This window comes from Astatotilapia calliptera, chromosome 7 (assembly GCF_900246225.1).
Source record: "Astatotilapia calliptera chromosome 7, fAstCal1.2, whole genome shotgun sequence".
NCBI classification, from domain to species: domain Eukaryota; kingdom Metazoa; phylum Chordata; class Actinopteri; order Cichliformes; family Cichlidae; genus Astatotilapia; species Astatotilapia calliptera.
In genome coordinates, this window is record NC_039308.1 from 36,561,075 (window position 1) to 36,576,260 (window position 15,186).

General features: G+C 43.0%; 3 protein-coding genes across 9 annotated transcripts in view; 1 reads left to right on the forward strand and 2 right to left on the reverse strand.

Annotated features, from left to right (window-relative positions):
- The window catches only part of mbd2 (methyl-CpG binding domain protein 2), a 34,027-nt gene extending 33,339 nt beyond the window's left edge, over nt 1-688 (reverse strand). The window contains exon 1 of one of the 2 annotated variants that reach the window (XM_026174543.1): nt 28-687. In XM_026174543.1, coding sequence (XP_026030328.1) covers nt 28-140 — 113 coding nt within the window. In that variant the 5' untranslated portion in view covers nt 141-687. Of the gene's footprint in view, nt 1-27 lie in introns of both variants that reach the window. The other variant, XM_026174542.1, reaches the window with a different exon arrangement.
- A 1,484-nt stretch (nt 689-2,172) lies between these two features.
- Nucleotides 2,173-11,965, forward strand: c7h18orf54 (chromosome 7 C18orf54 homolog). 6 transcript variants are annotated; one of them, XM_026174554.1, is made up of 16 exons: nt 2,875-3,006; nt 3,233-3,325; nt 3,501-3,636; nt 4,051-4,210; nt 4,334-4,501; nt 4,918-5,017; nt 5,108-5,168; nt 5,244-5,421; nt 5,727-5,818; nt 6,063-6,171; nt 7,195-7,287; nt 7,488-7,542; nt 7,633-7,684; nt 8,485-8,646; nt 8,774-8,847; nt 10,996-11,965. In XM_026174554.1, exons 3-16 carry the CDS (start codon nt 3,502-3,504, stop codon nt 11,150-11,152), a joined length of 1,596 nt encoding a protein of 531 aa, XP_026030339.1. In that variant the 5' UTR covers nt 2,875-3,006; nt 3,233-3,325; nt 3,501; the 3' UTR covers nt 11,153-11,965. The 6 variants fall into 6 exon arrangements, with proteins under 6 accessions (XP_026030334.1, XP_026030339.1, XP_026030337.1 ...); XM_026174549.1 differs by lacking the exons at nt 2,875-3,006; nt 3,233-3,325 and adding an exon at nt 2,173-2,868; XM_026174552.1 differs by lacking the exon at nt 3,233-3,325 and having other exon boundaries at nt 2,875-3,010.
- Nucleotides 11,966-12,248: 283 nt separating this feature from the next.
- spag16 (sperm associated antigen 16) lies at nt 12,249-14,969 on the reverse strand. Its single transcript, XM_026174546.1, has 3 exons — nt 13,891-14,969; nt 13,682-13,786; nt 12,249-13,610 (listed from the first exon to the last, which is right to left on the reverse strand). Exons 1-3 carry the CDS (start codon nt 14,806-14,808, stop codon nt 12,963-12,965), a joined length of 1,671 nt encoding a protein of 556 aa, XP_026030331.1. The 5' UTR covers nt 14,809-14,969; the 3' UTR covers nt 12,249-12,962.
- Between the last annotated feature and the right edge of the window lie 217 nt (nt 14,970-15,186).

Consider the following 15,186-nt stretch of genomic DNA (forward strand, 5'->3'; position numbering starts at 1 on the left):
CACTGATCGATTAGTGTGATGGGCTACCTGTAGTAGTAGACGTCGCTCTTTCCGGCGCTCAGCCCGGACTTCCTGATCACTTCTTCTTTCTTCCAACCGGGCGGCAGAGCGGGACAGTCCGTCCTCTTTCTCTCCATCATAGCGCGTGTACCGATCCCACGGTTCAGGCTCCTGTCGGATTAATCGATCACTTGGTAAATCCCGGCGTGGACCCCCCAGACGCGCGGCGTGCTGGTGAAAAACCAGCGGAGCGACGTCACGGACGTTACGTTAACGGTGGCTCTCACACTCCCTCCGCCCTGCTTGTTTATGCTGCTTATTTTGGGTCGAACAGAAACAAACACAGTGTTCCGGTTCGGGCTGTTCCGGGTTAAACCGCCTCCAGGTCCGGGTTTACTTCAGTTTACCTCCTGAGAGAAGCAACGGCTCATCCGGGGATCCGATCTGATCTAAAGTGAACTGAACTGAACTGAACTGAACTGGACCAACGGCAGGCTGTGACGTCTGAGATATCACACACACACACACACACACACACACACACACACACCGCGATTAAACTCAGACGCGCACGCTCACACGCACAGACACACTCCCCCAGAGATCGTCTTGAGATCAGAACACTCACTCGGTGTTAGTTTAGGTGAAACAGACTCTATCAATCTATAGTCTGAGGTATGAATAAACCTGTAAACGTTTGCATAATAATAATAATAATAATAATAATAATAATAATAATAATAATAATAATAATAATAATAAATTATTGTTTACAAAATAAAATTGAATATTATTTGAAAGTCATAATTTTTTTTGCAAAAATAGATAAATAAATAAACAACCATGAACTGAATTCGTCATGGAAACATATAACCCAATATTTGCAAGGTCTGATCAACTTAATCGACCATGGCACTATGGGAGTACAATAGACTGCATATTAAAGATGGAGGTAGCCACTGATTTTTGATTCCACATTTTAGACTATAGACATTCACTCCCCAAAAATGAATCACAGACATCTGGAACTGTTTCATGGTCGAGCAGAGAGAGGGGCAGGCATGCAGTGAGTGTTAAAAACTATGAAAAGTGTCACTGCAAACACACTCTGTGCTTTTCAGACTTTACAGTTATCCCATCCTATCGCTCCGTTCTCTACTCTGTGTCCTCTGTCCTCTTTTTTTCTGTCCTCTGGTTGGTCCACTAAGAGGCAAAAAAGTTGGTTATCTACCCTATCCACGTCTTTTGACACCAACCCCGATTGGTGCCAGAACACAATAATCAGATGATTTCTGATGAGTGGTATTTGGCAACAATTAGGGAGGAAGAACTCCTTTTAAGAGGAAAATACCTTTGCTTACACTTGTTTTTTGTCGTGTTGTTTTTTTTGTTTGTTTTTTAATTTCCCAGATGGCCTTATATTTTCGTCTATGCGATAAGTTTGTGTCGACATGTTATGCTGGTGCTTTCTGGTGCCTGCAGTTTCAGGGGGAGTGATCCCTCTTTCTGTGTTATTCAACATCCCCACACCTCCTGGCTCACTGACGTCACAAACTCTGGGTTAAAGGGGCCTGCAGCAGAGACAGGAACCCCGGAAAAATACTTGGTCGTCCCAACATGGCTAACCTACAGTTCTCTCTGAGAAAGAAGTGAAAGCGGATTTTTTTGTAAAAACGGTTTTTTACAATGTAACTAAACCAGTAGTGATGAAAAGGAAGACGTGCCCTTCTGCTTATGAAGTTATCACAGGACAGAACAAACAGGGTGTTAAATATGCAGCCTTTTAGTATAAATTAATGGTGCCCCCCGAAATAAATACACAAATAAATAAATAAATAAATTGGTGAATTTCAACAAAATGGTTTTTTTAAACAAAAAATGAGCATGATGTTTTTAAAATGGTTATATGCTAGATGTACTTTAATTAGTCCAGTAAATTAACAACACATTAATAAGTTATCTGAAGGAATTAAGTCCTGCTACCAGTGATATTCGAAAGCTTTATTAGTTTATTATTATTTTTATTACTCTTGTTGTGTCGTGTTAATATTGTCTTTTCAACTCTTGTGTGTGGGTGTGTGGGTGGGTGGTGGTGGGTAGATTATCACAATTATCTCAATTTAATAATTTAATCCCAACATTAAACTGTATATAATCCCCCCCCCCCCCCCCACACACACACACACACACATTTCAGCTCTGTGTGGGAGTCTTGACCGCTGTTTTTCCAGTCTCAACAGTGTCTCTGCTCTCACTAACACCTCCTCAGACACCGTGGCGCACTCAGAGACGGAAGAAGGGGAATAATAATAATTCCGGTGTCACCAAATCATTATACTGTCGTCAGTGCAATAATTGCTTACAATTGAATTTTAGAAATAAAACAAGACAATTTTTCTCTCTTTTTTGGGGGCATTCACGTGGACTTGTTTTCATAACTCAACGGAGTTCATCTTTAAATTCGGCATATCTTACACACACAAACGATTATGCGTTCTAATATAATGTAAACTTTATTTGCTCTTTCACTCATGTATACCATGTTTCTGCATCACGATAAGCCACTGATGGCGGTAGTTAAACATATTAATCTGTCTGTAACAGACACCGAAACTTTCTTAAGATCATAACACACCTTAACTGTGTAAACCGTACTTATATATGAAGCATGTGTTTACCGATACTATGATTATTATTAATGACCAGATTCTTTTAACGGAGTTTGGTGGCAGCGTCTGCCGGGTACCGGAAGTGGCTCCGGCTAACTGTGAGCTAGCTTTACCCGGGATCCTTTGAATTTGCAAGCGTCAGTGTACGCAAAAGGGTTGGGCACGGAGTACAGTGAAAAGGAGGCATTTCGGAGTAGAAGTATGAGTGTTTTATATTTGTTTTATTTGATAAAGATTCAGGAAGTTTGAGGAAGTGCCTGGTTAAGATTTCCGTTAACACCCTAGCAGCGCTGCTAAGTTGAACTTTAACATCAGTGAGAAAACTTTTGCGACATTTGTGAGTACGTTGAGCCAGAAACATTTGTGTAGCACGTTATAAACTCTGTATAAACACTAAACTGTTGCTGTACGTATGGGGTTTAAATCTGCCATGTAACGGTCTGTTTAGTTTATTTTTTGTTCGACGTTTTTGGGGTTTTTTGCTGCATAGCTCAGAGCTCGGCTAAAGGCAAGCTAGCAAACAAACGCAGTCTAAAGAAAGCCCTTTACTGTCCCGTTTAAAGCGAAAACCGGCAAAGCTATCACTGACAACAACCTGACACATACTCCGCAAGGTGGTTAGCTTTCTAACGTCTCAAACAGCTGCTTTTGCACAGGTAGCTCCACGCCTACTTGTGGAAGGTTTAAATCACAGCTGGCATGGCTCTGATTGGGCATGTCAGCTGTGAATAAACAAATGCTGATAACAGTTTTAACACCTCTGTAAACATTTTAACCATTATTCCCTCGACGTTTAGCGATTTAAAATGTACTCTTCTTGTTTTTTGACAGCATGGAGTACAGCGGTCCATTGGGCCACTCTCTGTCACCAGAGTCCACGGTGACCTCCCTACTATCCAGTTCAGGTTACCTGAGGAGCAGCCTGCTGCCTCCTCAACACGACACCAGCTTCAGATACAAAGACAGAGTGGGTGGGATTACTTTCCACAGCAGGAATGGACAGAATGAAGAAATCTCCCTTTGTTATTTTATCTGTTTCTGGGTTCTGTTCTGGGTGTTATCAGGAGAGCTTCTCTCCTGACAAATGATGATGTTCTCTTTTTGATTGTGACAGAGTTTAAAATTGTTTCATTTTCCAGTAAAACATTGAGGAAAAACTGGTAAATTCAGAAAAAAATATGTGAATTTGTTTTAAAAGAAAAGAGTAAATTCATGTGAAGTTCATGAGGAAGTGTGTGAGAGGTGTATGAGAGATAACTCAAACATTTATGTGAGAGGGAAAACATTTTTAAAAAGTCTGAAATTTGTTGTTCTTTTCTTATCAAAAACTTTAGTGATGAGGATTTTAAAACAGGAAGCCTACACTACTGTCTGATTGCAGGAGTATGACTCGGCTTCGGCGGCTCTGGACGCTTACATCAAAGACTTTGAGAGGAGTCGTCAGAACCGCGACTCGTCGTTGACTGGAAAGCTGGTTCTGCCACAGAACCTACCCTCCACTCCGTGCAGGCACAGAGTGGGCACGCTCAGAAACAAAGATGGTAGGTCCTGCTGAGGGTCAGGTATCTTATAACGTTGATATATCTTGGTGCTTTTTATGTCTTCTGTGGTTTTATGTTATCTGAGTGATTCATCTACATTGCATTTTTCTCTTTTTGTTTCAGTTCTTAGGGAGCGTTTGACCGAGAGAGAGCTAGACTTCCTGAACCTCCCCGTGAGCCCCCTCCATCACCGCGTTAACTGGGACAGACACTCCATGACAACAGATGAACTGCTGTCCGTCCCTTTCGACGGCTCGATGCCCATCACCCACACCACCGCCTTCATCCAAGGTTTTTACACATTTCATACTCAACCTTTAAACTCTTAAACACGTGTTTGTACATTTTTTAGTTTTCTTTGATCTGTATGATGTCATTAAGAGTAGGGATCTGTGATTTCGTAGAGTCCAAGACTGAAAATGTGGAGCTGGAAGTAAATGCATCCCTCACCATTTTTCTCAGTCTGAAGTTTTTAAATGTGACAATCAAGAATCTGCTCTTATACCAGTTCATTAAAAACATCTACAATGTAGTCTTCATTCATGTCATTAAATCCACCACTTTTACCTAAAAACATCCTGGCATCTGCCTTTAAATGCATAACTTCTGCAGCTCAGACTCTATAATCAACATTAAATAATCCATAGATGATTCAGTAATAACAGAAGTGATGACTTTTGCCTCACTCCTCTCCTCTGCTGGTCCAGACCTCCTGTCCTGGCCTGCAGCCTCCCAGACCTGCCCCTCATCTACCTGTAGACTCCTCCACCATCACTCTCTTCCACCGACGACGTCCAGGAGCTCCAGGTTTGAACTGCTTCCTTTCTCGTTCAGATCGACCAGGCATATTTCCTGGTCGATCTGAGTTACAGGTTATTACTTTCCCCTCCTCCCTAGGTGCAGAGACAGGCCGAGGGCCGCCACTTTTAAACCAGGTGCTCACATCAGCAGTTTTAAGGTGACCCTCACTGTCTTTTCTGGATTATTCTGAGACTGTAGCAGTGTCATAAACACAGTTGCTTCCCCTTTTCAGAGATCAGAGCAGGCCCCGGTATCCTCGTCGCTCCACCTCCCTCACTGGTTCACCAGTAACAAGGCTGACTTGGACTGTTCGGGAATCACCAGTGTGCCCGACCTGAAGTACCCAGCATGGCTCCAGGGGTGTGACCTCAGCGAGCCGCCTGCACAGTCAGATCTGTGGGACGACCACGGTAGCTTCCTCGACTACATATGCACAAACCTTCCAAGATGTCATAGTATTTCATCATCATTTAACAGATTGTGATTATTAATGTTAAAGATAAATCTATTAATAGGTTATTCTTTATTATTTTATATTAAGCAGCCCATCAGTGTGTAGAGTCATAAATATGAGCTTTTAAAACTGATCTAGTGAGGGGAAATGTTGAATTTGATATTGGACTGGGTGGGTGGAGTCTATCCCAGGGAAGTAATTTCACCATTAAACTATGACTATTTTCTGTTTATTTGAAAGGGTCATATTTGTTTTTTCCAGACGTTCTCCCACCTGGAGCTCCCAGAACCAGAGCTCCATCCTGGGTAGCAGACCTGGAGAAAGATGAAGATCCTGACCAGACACCTGCAGAGGTAAGAGAAGCAGCTGCAGCGCAACTGTCAGTTGTATGGTCCTGCTGCTCTCGTTGTTCATGAAGACTGTAGAGCTTCTGTGGAACTGTGCTTTCCTCTGGACTCTTTGTGTGTTAAAGAACGCCTTATGATGTGGTCAAGTGCTCTAAATAAACCACATTCTGTCACATGTGTGTCCCAAAGGCAGAAAAAGAGCTTCATCGGTCAGTTGATGAAGTAATAGGTTTTCTCTGTGTGTGCTTAGGTTGGCAGCCAGCAGGCGCTCAGAGACCTGAGGCTTCAGTTTGCTGAACAGATTTCTTTGCTCACTACAGAGAGGAAGAGCTCAGACGTTGTGATGAACATGTACCAAGGTAAAAACACAAGTCTTTGAGTATGTAATGTTAAAAATTCGAGGTGTAAACAAAATAGGTCCGGAATTGTTCTCTGTAAATCACCACAAACATAACTTTCCGATCTCTATTCGTGTGACTTTCAGAAAATATAAATTAAAGTTAAAGTACAGTTAAAGGTTTACTGCTTTGACGCACAAAAGAGACCCAGTGACCATCACAGAGGCAAATCAGGGTTCCTGCAGGTCATTAAAAAGTTTAAAATCATGTAAAGCAAAGAGTTAAAATGACTGGGCTTCTTTGCTTGGGCTGATGGATAGATGGACTAATAACAGACAATACTCAGCTCTGAAAAACAAACTAATCCTAGAGTCGACGAAAAAAATACATTACATTGGATTATTGCACTGTTGAATATTGTTTAGTCATTCTTTACTCATTGATTGCATATCACGGAAGGCCATAATCACAATGACATCACTAACTGGGTTTGGATTCTGTATTCTGAAGGTGTTATTGCTTCAGATGCCAACATATTGTCTTTAGAGCCTGAAGTCACCACATTTCAGATATCAGTGTATGAGTGCATCACACACACTGACGGAGATGGCTGCTAATTAGTGCCAAGTAACACCCAAATTCAATTCTTCACTCACCTTCACTAGACCCCAGTGTTCTTAGACAATCTGTTCATACAATTAACTGCACAGCAGCCATATTAGATGCTCCAAAAGGCTCCAGCAGCACAAACAGGGTTCAGATGTTCAGGTCAGAGAACTGTTGGGGACTGACTCAATTCTGGAACTTGGGACTAAACAGAGATCTAAAACTAGCAGCTGTACAGAACGTGGTCAAGAGGTACAAGAGAAGATCCTCTTGAACATGAGACTGGCCAAATTCAATTCGTATAGTCTTATTTTCTTATTTTTCCCCTTTCAACCACACCTCCTATGACAACCTTTCACTCTTTTAAACTTTTCTCTTTTTTGTTGTTGTTTTTGTTCTTTGCTAAACTTGTTTCTGATGTGTGTTCCCACCTGTCAGACAACAGGATCGAGTCTCTGATCCAGAAGGCGGACCAGGTGTTAAACTCTCTGTCTCGGAGTTCTGGACAAGCAGAGAGTCCTGCAGATCCAGGTAAAACCGGGATTCATTCAAAGGAGCAGGAAGTCTTTTACACTGAATAACACTTATACCAAAGTTTTTGTTGTTGTTGTTTTTTAAAGCACAGCTGTGTCTGGTTCTCGTTGTGACTGTTTAAGCAGACTTTAACTTATTACCAACAAGCTGGAAATGAAGCAGGTATCCGATCAGTTCTTTGTTTCTGTTGTTGTCAGTGAGTCCTGTGAAAACTGAGGAGCTGCTGCACCATTCTCCCTCACACTGTCCTCTGTGAGTAAGACTCATTTACACTTCTGGTGTGTTATGATCTGCTGCAACTCCACGCAGACTCATATATGTGGTGGCATTTTAACCCTGCAGAGACTCAGCAACAGGAGGCTGCACAGAGGAGCTGACTGACAGGGGAGCAGAGGTAGGTTTACTGTCATGTTCTACAATGTCAGCTAATTGTGTGATTTTCATTTATTCTCGTCTCCTGAGTGATGCCCAGATGTGAAACACATTAACCTTTCAGGTCAGTGGACAAGGCCTCCTACTGCAGTGAGCCTGTTTGACTCACTACAGTAGTTTTTCTTTGTATTCACATTAGACTGGTTGAATTTAAAGGCTTTTTAGGCAATATTATTTTTTTCTTTTTAAACACAATAATTTACCTATTAAATATACGTTTAGCACTGGGGGTCTTATAAAGTAAATTCTGAATTTCTGTTTTGGATGGGTTGTAAATATTTTTCGTCACATAACTATGAGAACTTATTCATATTCCATCATTGGCACAATTTGTGTCTCTAAATATGTGATTTTTTTCTACCAAATGAAACTGTAATATTTCAAAAGTTGTGGCCCTTCTCATGTAAAAAGTAGTTGTGTTGATTGCTTCGGTTTTATTGTAATAACTTGAGCTAACTTGTGTAATTTTGTAATAAACAAGTATCACATAATCTGTATACAGTATTAGCTTGTGCTCATTGTGTCCCACTGTTATTCAGTTGATTCGCTGGTGTGATCATACATGTGTTGCAGAATGTTTGTGATAGCCTATTGGGTTTTTACAAACCAGATCAGCCCAGTTGTCAGGTTTTTTTTTCCTAAGGCTGAACAAATGAGTGCTAGTCAACTCAGTTGAAGGCCTTCTCTACATCTACTGGCAAAACAGTTGTTTCTGAAGCTAGTGTTGTTTGTAATATCCCCCTTTTGTTTGTGCTCTCCCAGGATTTGAGTCATGAAAACAGCATCTGGAAGCAGCCTGGTCCGGTGGAGGCTCTGAAACAGATGCTGTTCAGACTGCAGGCTGTGGAGGCGGAGCTTCAGCGACAACAGCAGCCACCAGCAGCTCTGACTCTCTCAGAGTGGCTGCTGACATCAGCAACACAGGTACAAGGAGCCAGGCTGGCTTGATACAGATCTTTAGAAAAAGTGGATAATAAAATGCTAATCTGTGTCTGAGTTTAACGTTTAAGGAAACAAGATTTAAATTATTAAGAGTCTGTTTGTGTTGCAGTGGTCTGTTGGTAACGCAGAGCTGCAGGAGCTGCAAGAGCTTCAGAGTTTTCCTGGTAGACCATCACTAGAGAGGTAACTGACTCCGATCAAGTTATTTATCCCTTTAGAAAGAATGTGGAGACTGGACTGATAACCTGTGCTTACAGTTTAAAGACAACTGCATCAAAGACACCACTTTTGCTTCAGGCAAAAATTAAAAGCATTATTTTACTCAAAACGTCACTAGAAACTATGTCAAGAAATCAAATGCCATCCTGTCTTGTAAGGCAAAGGGGGGTCCACACAGGAAACAACTAGCAATGATGTGGCAGCCAGCAACTAGAAACTCAGTGACATTTAGTAACTCATAGTGAGTATGGGCCGAATAACCACTGGTGATACAAAGCAATACTACTACTACTGATGATGATGATGATGATGATGATGATGATGATGATGATAATAATAATAAATTAAAATGTATTTTTGAAAACTCCAAGATAAGTCCTTTTGTTCTACTTTCAGATTTTACTGTGCGTCCATAATATGAAGGTTATAACAGAAAATCTGTCGCTCACTCTCCCTCTCTGTCTTTCACTCACACAGACACGCACACCACCACCGTCAACTTTGCTAAATTGCTAATGAAAAACATTGATAAGGCAGCTGGGATTGATCAGCAATGTCCATCCAATTATTTTCACGGTTGTTGTGGTCGTGATAATTTTGTGAGGCCACATCGAAAAGGCTCGGATGAGCTTTCCAAAGTTCTACAAGTTGTGCCTCCATCGCTTGTGTCCAGATCACACGCTGCACTGCTGTGCTACTCCGTCTTTTCACTTTCATTTCTGTGTTTGTGCGTGCGCAGTGTGAGAGGCTGCGGTGACACCCTCACGACGGCCGACAGGATTTCAAACAGGTTTGATTTTCTTACGACCAAGCGATTGATTATTTGGGAGCTGGTCGTGAGGTGTTAATCGCTTCTGTTACCCCACGTATACTACGCGATGCACGACACACGATGAAGGCGAAACTCGGGCCGATCCCCAAAACGGTTGCACGACTGAAAAATCGGCTCAAAATGAGCCAAAAATCGCACCGTGTCTGCCCAGCATTAGTAAACACTTTCACGATGAGTTTATGGTCTCTGTTGCTAGTTTAAAGTCTTACTGAGTCAAATGTGATTATTAGGGCTGTGTGATATGACCAAAATCTCATATCCCGATATAAGACATCTATCATTCCGATAACGATATAAATCACAAAAATGTAACATTTTCTGTAAATTCTGTGAATCTCGGGCAGCTCGACTTGCATGAAGTGTTTTCAGCTGGGCGTCATGTACCTGGAGTTATGACTTTTAGCCGATGCATGAATTTATACATTTTTAGACATAAGTTGTAACGGCCGCGTTTTCTTTGTGAGTATTTATTACACGGCGTGCTGCGGGGAAAAGCCTGTTCTAACGTTTGAGTCTAAGGTTTATTTTTTAGCACCTGGCGGCTCTTTTTTGCTTCTCATCCGTAAACACTCCATACTCTTTCACGGGATTTAGTTTATTTTGAAAAGTCTCAACAGGATCTTGAGCTTTATTGTGGAAAGGTTAATATGCAAAACAAACAAGCGGATGGCGGAGCCACGCCATTGTTTTACCGTCGTGGTTGCTAACGACAACGTGTAAAAACAGTCGCTTGTCCGTCCGTAGTGTGGTTATATTAAATATAAGGGAAAGAGAGAACTTTAACAAATTAATATAACCACTACAATGACCATCAAAACGATGAAAAAATATTGCCGTAAACATTATATTTTTCCGCAATATGAAACGATAGACGTTTTTATATCGTCACCCGATATATATCGTTATATCGAACAGCCCTAGTGATTATTACATTTGAAGTAAAAGAAGGATCATAAAACAGGATGTAAGTTAGTGACTGACAAGTCATCCGGTGTCCTTCAGAGCCCTCAGTTCTCATGTTGGCATTCAGAAAGCTGAGGTGGTGGTGGCTCACAGTCCCGAGAAACAGAGTCCTCATCCATGGAGAACACACCTGCACTTTCATTCCCATAGGGTCTCCTCTTCCTCATCCTCACCCTCTTCTTCTAAGCCCAATAGTTCAAAAACAAGATTTCAAAAACTTGGGTGACATTAAACGCATCTTCATCCACCACCACAGTATGTACATCAGTTTGACTCCAGTTTAGGGTGAGTAAAGCATGCATGTTTTTCCTCCTCAGAGCTCTGCATCATCTGAACCGCCTGAAGATGCTGGTGGAAGAACCCAGACAGAAACACAGAGCGACAGAGGAAGAGAAGGACGACGACGAGGGGCGCTACTCGTCCTCATCTGTCGACAGACTGGTCTGTTCTCAGCAGGAACCCTCCAGAAACTGAACATTCAAAGGAAGCTCGCTGTGCCAAAAGCCTCAATAGTATCTGCACTGTGTTTGTGTATTTTTTTTATAAGAAAGTGCAATTTTTTAAACACTAATACAACTCAGTTTAAACTATACCCTAAACCTTTAGAGTCAGGAAGTTTCCTGGACTGTTCTCTTTCTCAGACTCTGAGGAAGAGTCAGAACACAGCGATAATTTAAAAGAAGAGAAGAAAACGTGAAGGACAGACTCCGAGACGAGAAAAACATGCCACATCTTTTATATTTTGAATGTGTCTCAGGGGTTTGTGAATGCAACAGTATGGATGGATGGGCTTGATGCTTGTTGGTGCACAGACCGTTTTGTATTGATGGGTTTCATTCTGTTTGTAGACAGACTGTTGGTGCCATAAAGATTTACACACACTCATTCCTGTTGAAAATGAAGAGGTTACCGGGCAGTGTTCAGCCAGAGGGAAGAAAGATCATCAGTGCTGTTGTCAGTGATAGCTTTTCAGTTCCTTGCAGGTAAAACTACAATAAATTGCTTTTGCTGTAGAAAAGATGTACACGTGGAAGCACAACGTGTACTACTGTGACAATCCAGTCCGATTTTCTGAAGACTCAAGACTCGTGGATTGAAAATTGAAGTATTGAGCCATGGGTTGGGGGGACCAGGGTGTTCAGATGTCTATCTTTATCTGGGACTGCACAGCATTTTTTATCAGGGAACGTTAAAAGTCACCAAAATTAACAACCTTTGCTGATTTTGTCGAATATCATAGAAACTAACAAAAAAAGAAGCAGAAAGATTTGAAGAAATGTTTTTTGTCTCTTTTGCTTGAGTTGTTGTTTTTTTGTTGGGTTTTTTTTGCAGAGGGAGGAAAAAGTTTGTGACACGGTAAATGTGTGTCGTAACTGAATAAAAATTACAATTGTCAGATATGGCTTTTTTTTTTAAAAAGGATGCCAATTTGTAGCTCCACCCAAATGGAAACCCAAAAACTGTTAGCAGACAGAAGAAGAGCTGGGAAAAAAGCATAAATGAAGACTGTCACATGAGACCATGAGACTTACTCTCTCTATATATATATACATGCTAAATGATACTCTGATAACATTCAATTGATTGTATTTGTAAGTCAGATAAAGACCATTTCACTCAGAGTTGTTCTTCATACATCTTCAGGTTCAGGTTACCATAAGTAGATTTGTTCTGCAGCTGTGAGTCATCCGTCCTCACATGCACACTCAATACAGCCATAACAGACAAAAAATGTACATAATACAAAAAAAAAAAAAAAAAGATCAGCACATTTGAATCTGACAGTAAAACTAGGGGACGATCATTTAGAAAATTATCATTTTTCAACTAAAGGATGAAACCATCAGGAAAGACGCAAAGGTCAGAGCAGGAGTAATGCAATTTTCCCATGGACTAACAATCAGACTTTATTTATTGATCAGAGGAGTTGCCCCCTGCTAGGTCATTAGAAAGAATGCAGGTTCATAGTACTGCATCAGTTTCACTTTTCAAACATCAAAGACATGAAACCAGATGGTGTTTCCTCCATCCTCAGGATGACAGGACTCATACTGGCACAGAGGAACTTTAACCCTCTGATGCAGGAAGTATTTTTATTCACCTCGGGGTGAAGAAGACACTTGATGTTAAATGTTTAATGTGTGCTTCTAGCTGCTTGTCTTTGCACAGCTCTCATTAAACATGTTTTGGTTTACAACCTCCATGGTGTCACTTCTTTGATTAATACAACTAAAAGTTCACGTCAATCTCAGATATCGATCACTACTCAATCAGAAATCTTATGTTACGACCAGATGTTAACCCTCCCATCACTCCCTGCCGAGATCACAGTCTCCCCCTTGTGGTCAAAGGTCACACTCTGCACACTGTCCCTGTGGCCCTCCAAGCTGCTCACACTGCCAGAGTCTACCTCCACCAGTTTCACCAAACCGTCGCTGCTGGCAACCGCCAGCATCTTCCCTGAGTGGTTAAACGCCACTTGGTTGGCACTAAGCGGCCCGGTGTCTCCAGCGGCCATCGGCGATGTGGGTTTTCTCATGTCCCACGTGTTGACGATGCCAGAAGAGTCACAGGAGGCCACCATGCTGGTCGCTGAGCTGAAGGCAGCATGGTTGCAGGGGTGATAATGTCCAAGAAAGGTGGTGGTGCAGACACCTAGCCTGGCATCCCACAGGGCGATGGTTTTGTCAGCGGAACAGGTGAGGAGGAGGTTGGAGGAAGGTAGGAAGCAGACGCTGTTGACGGAGGCGGTGTGTTGGCGCAGTGTGAGGCGACAGCGCTGGCTGTTCAGGTCCCACAGCTTGGCGGTTCTGTCAGCAGAGCAGGAGGCCAGGAAGTGACCACATGAGTGAAAGGAGCATGCCCAGGTGGGCTGGGCATGGCCAGAGAGCATCAGTACACAGTAGCCACGAGAGAAGTCCCAGAGCCGCACCTGCAGGAAGAAGTACACATCTGTAACCAATGAGGTGGGTTTATTCTGTGTTGTCATCAGGACCAACTTACTGTCATGTCTCCGCTGGTTGTCGCTAATTTTGATCCATCAGGGTGAAAGCTACAACCGGACAGCCAATCAGAGTGACCCTCACCAGTCAGCAGCATCTCACCCACCTGGCAACACAGTAGGTGACATCACACGTCAGTGCATCATCCAATCAGAGTGACCCTCACATGTCACCTCCCCACCTCCTCTTAGAGCTTTCACCTCCTCTCACCTTTTCTCTTTCTTCTGGGAGAACCCACAATCTCCAGGTGCTGTCATCACTGGCCGAGACAAGGATCAGTTTTCTTGGATGCAGGTCGATGCAGCTGATTGGCTGCTGATGCGCTCTTATAGAGCATGCGAGGCTGAAAGATGCGAAGCTTTTGTGAGAGTTCATTTGTTCCAGGTAGGCCCTTGGGAGCCCACTGCAGGGGGGGAACTCCGAGTCCTTCAGGCGTGCAGTGGTCTTTGCTGGTGGTTTCTCCTTCCTCCTCTCCTCCTTCACCTGCGCTGGTGTAGGGTCTGTGGTGCTTTGCAGTCTCTCTCTGTGGAAGCTGAGGAGCATCTTCTGCCTGACAGCTGTTTGGTATTTCTCCTCCAGCTGCCTGAGCACGGGGTCGTACGACTGCAGATGTTTCTTCAGTTGTTTGAAGTCCTCTGTGAGCCTCCTTTTGTCCTCGGAGACTCGCCGGTGCTGCAGCCGGTGAAAGTCCCGCTCCCTCTGTATCCTCACTAGGCTCGCTCCTGCACCCAGCACCTCCTCCCTGAGCAGCTCCGTCTCTGCGCGCACCGCCTCCAGCTCGCTCTGGAGGAGGCGTCGGTGTGTGAGAGCATCGGGGATGAAGTAGACCCCCGGGGCCGCCGTGGCTACGGTGTTCAGGGTGTCTGTGAGGCGCCTGAGCGCCGAGCCGTACCACTCCACCTCGAAGCGGCTCAGAGTCCGCGTCAGGCCGGCTCTGCGCAAGAAGTTCCTCAGGAAGTCGTCCACCGCCTCGGGGATGTTAGACAGAGTTTGCGCTTGTGGCGGTTCAGAATTTCTCTTGGGAGCTGCTGAGGAGGAGAGAGCCTCCTCAGACTTCTCCTCCTCTTCGTCCTCCTCAGCACTGCTCCTCTCCTCCACTTCCTCCGCTCCTCGTCTTGTGTCTGACATTTTCTCCCCTTCGCCTCGGAGCTTATTGTTTACGCGTTGCTATGGTATTAGCTCTGCGTTGCTTAGCGTGTTACCACGGTAACCGCGTGACCCCCTGCGTATGCGTTTGCTTAATAGGTTTTGTGGTTATTAAAATGCATACATATTTTACATTTTAAATGTTTTTAATTATTTGTTTTCATGCTTTCGTTTTTATTTCCTGTTTTTCCTTCAAGTGTTCTCCCTCTCTCTCGCATTCTCCCTCTCTCTCTCTCTCTCTCTCTCTATCTATATATTTTTAAAATATATATATTTCTAAATATTGTAAAATATTGATTATACAAATATTACTTTCTCATCATAACGGTGTACATTTAAGAGGAAAAAAATGTAACTTAC

Bases quoted from the DNA above. Each gene is read 5' to 3' on its own strand.
- c7h18orf54 (XM_026174549.1), top strand. From the start codon at position 3,502: ATGGAGTACAGCGGTCCATTGGGCCACTCTCTGTCACCAGAGTCCACG. The intron at 7,288-7,487 runs GTAAAACCGGGA...TGTTGTTGTCAG, and splicing joins AGAGAGTCCTGCAGATCCAG to TGAGTCCTGTGAAAACTGAG. The intron at 8,848-10,995 runs GTAACTGACTCC...TTTCCTCCTCAG, and splicing joins GGTAGACCATCACTAGAGAG to AGCTCTGCATCATCTGAACC.
- spag16 (XM_026174546.1), bottom strand. From the start codon at position 14,808: ATGTCAGACACAAGACGAGGAGCGGAGGAAGTGGAGGAGAGGAGCAGT. The intron at 13,787-13,890 runs GTGAGAGGAGGT...CTGTGTTGCCAG, and splicing joins TCCCAGAAGAAAGAGAAAAG to GTGGGTGAGATGCTGCTGAC. The intron at 13,611-13,681 runs GTAAGTTGGTCC...TTCTTCCTGCAG, and splicing joins CAACCAGCGGAGACATGACA to GTGCGGCTCTGGGACTTCTC.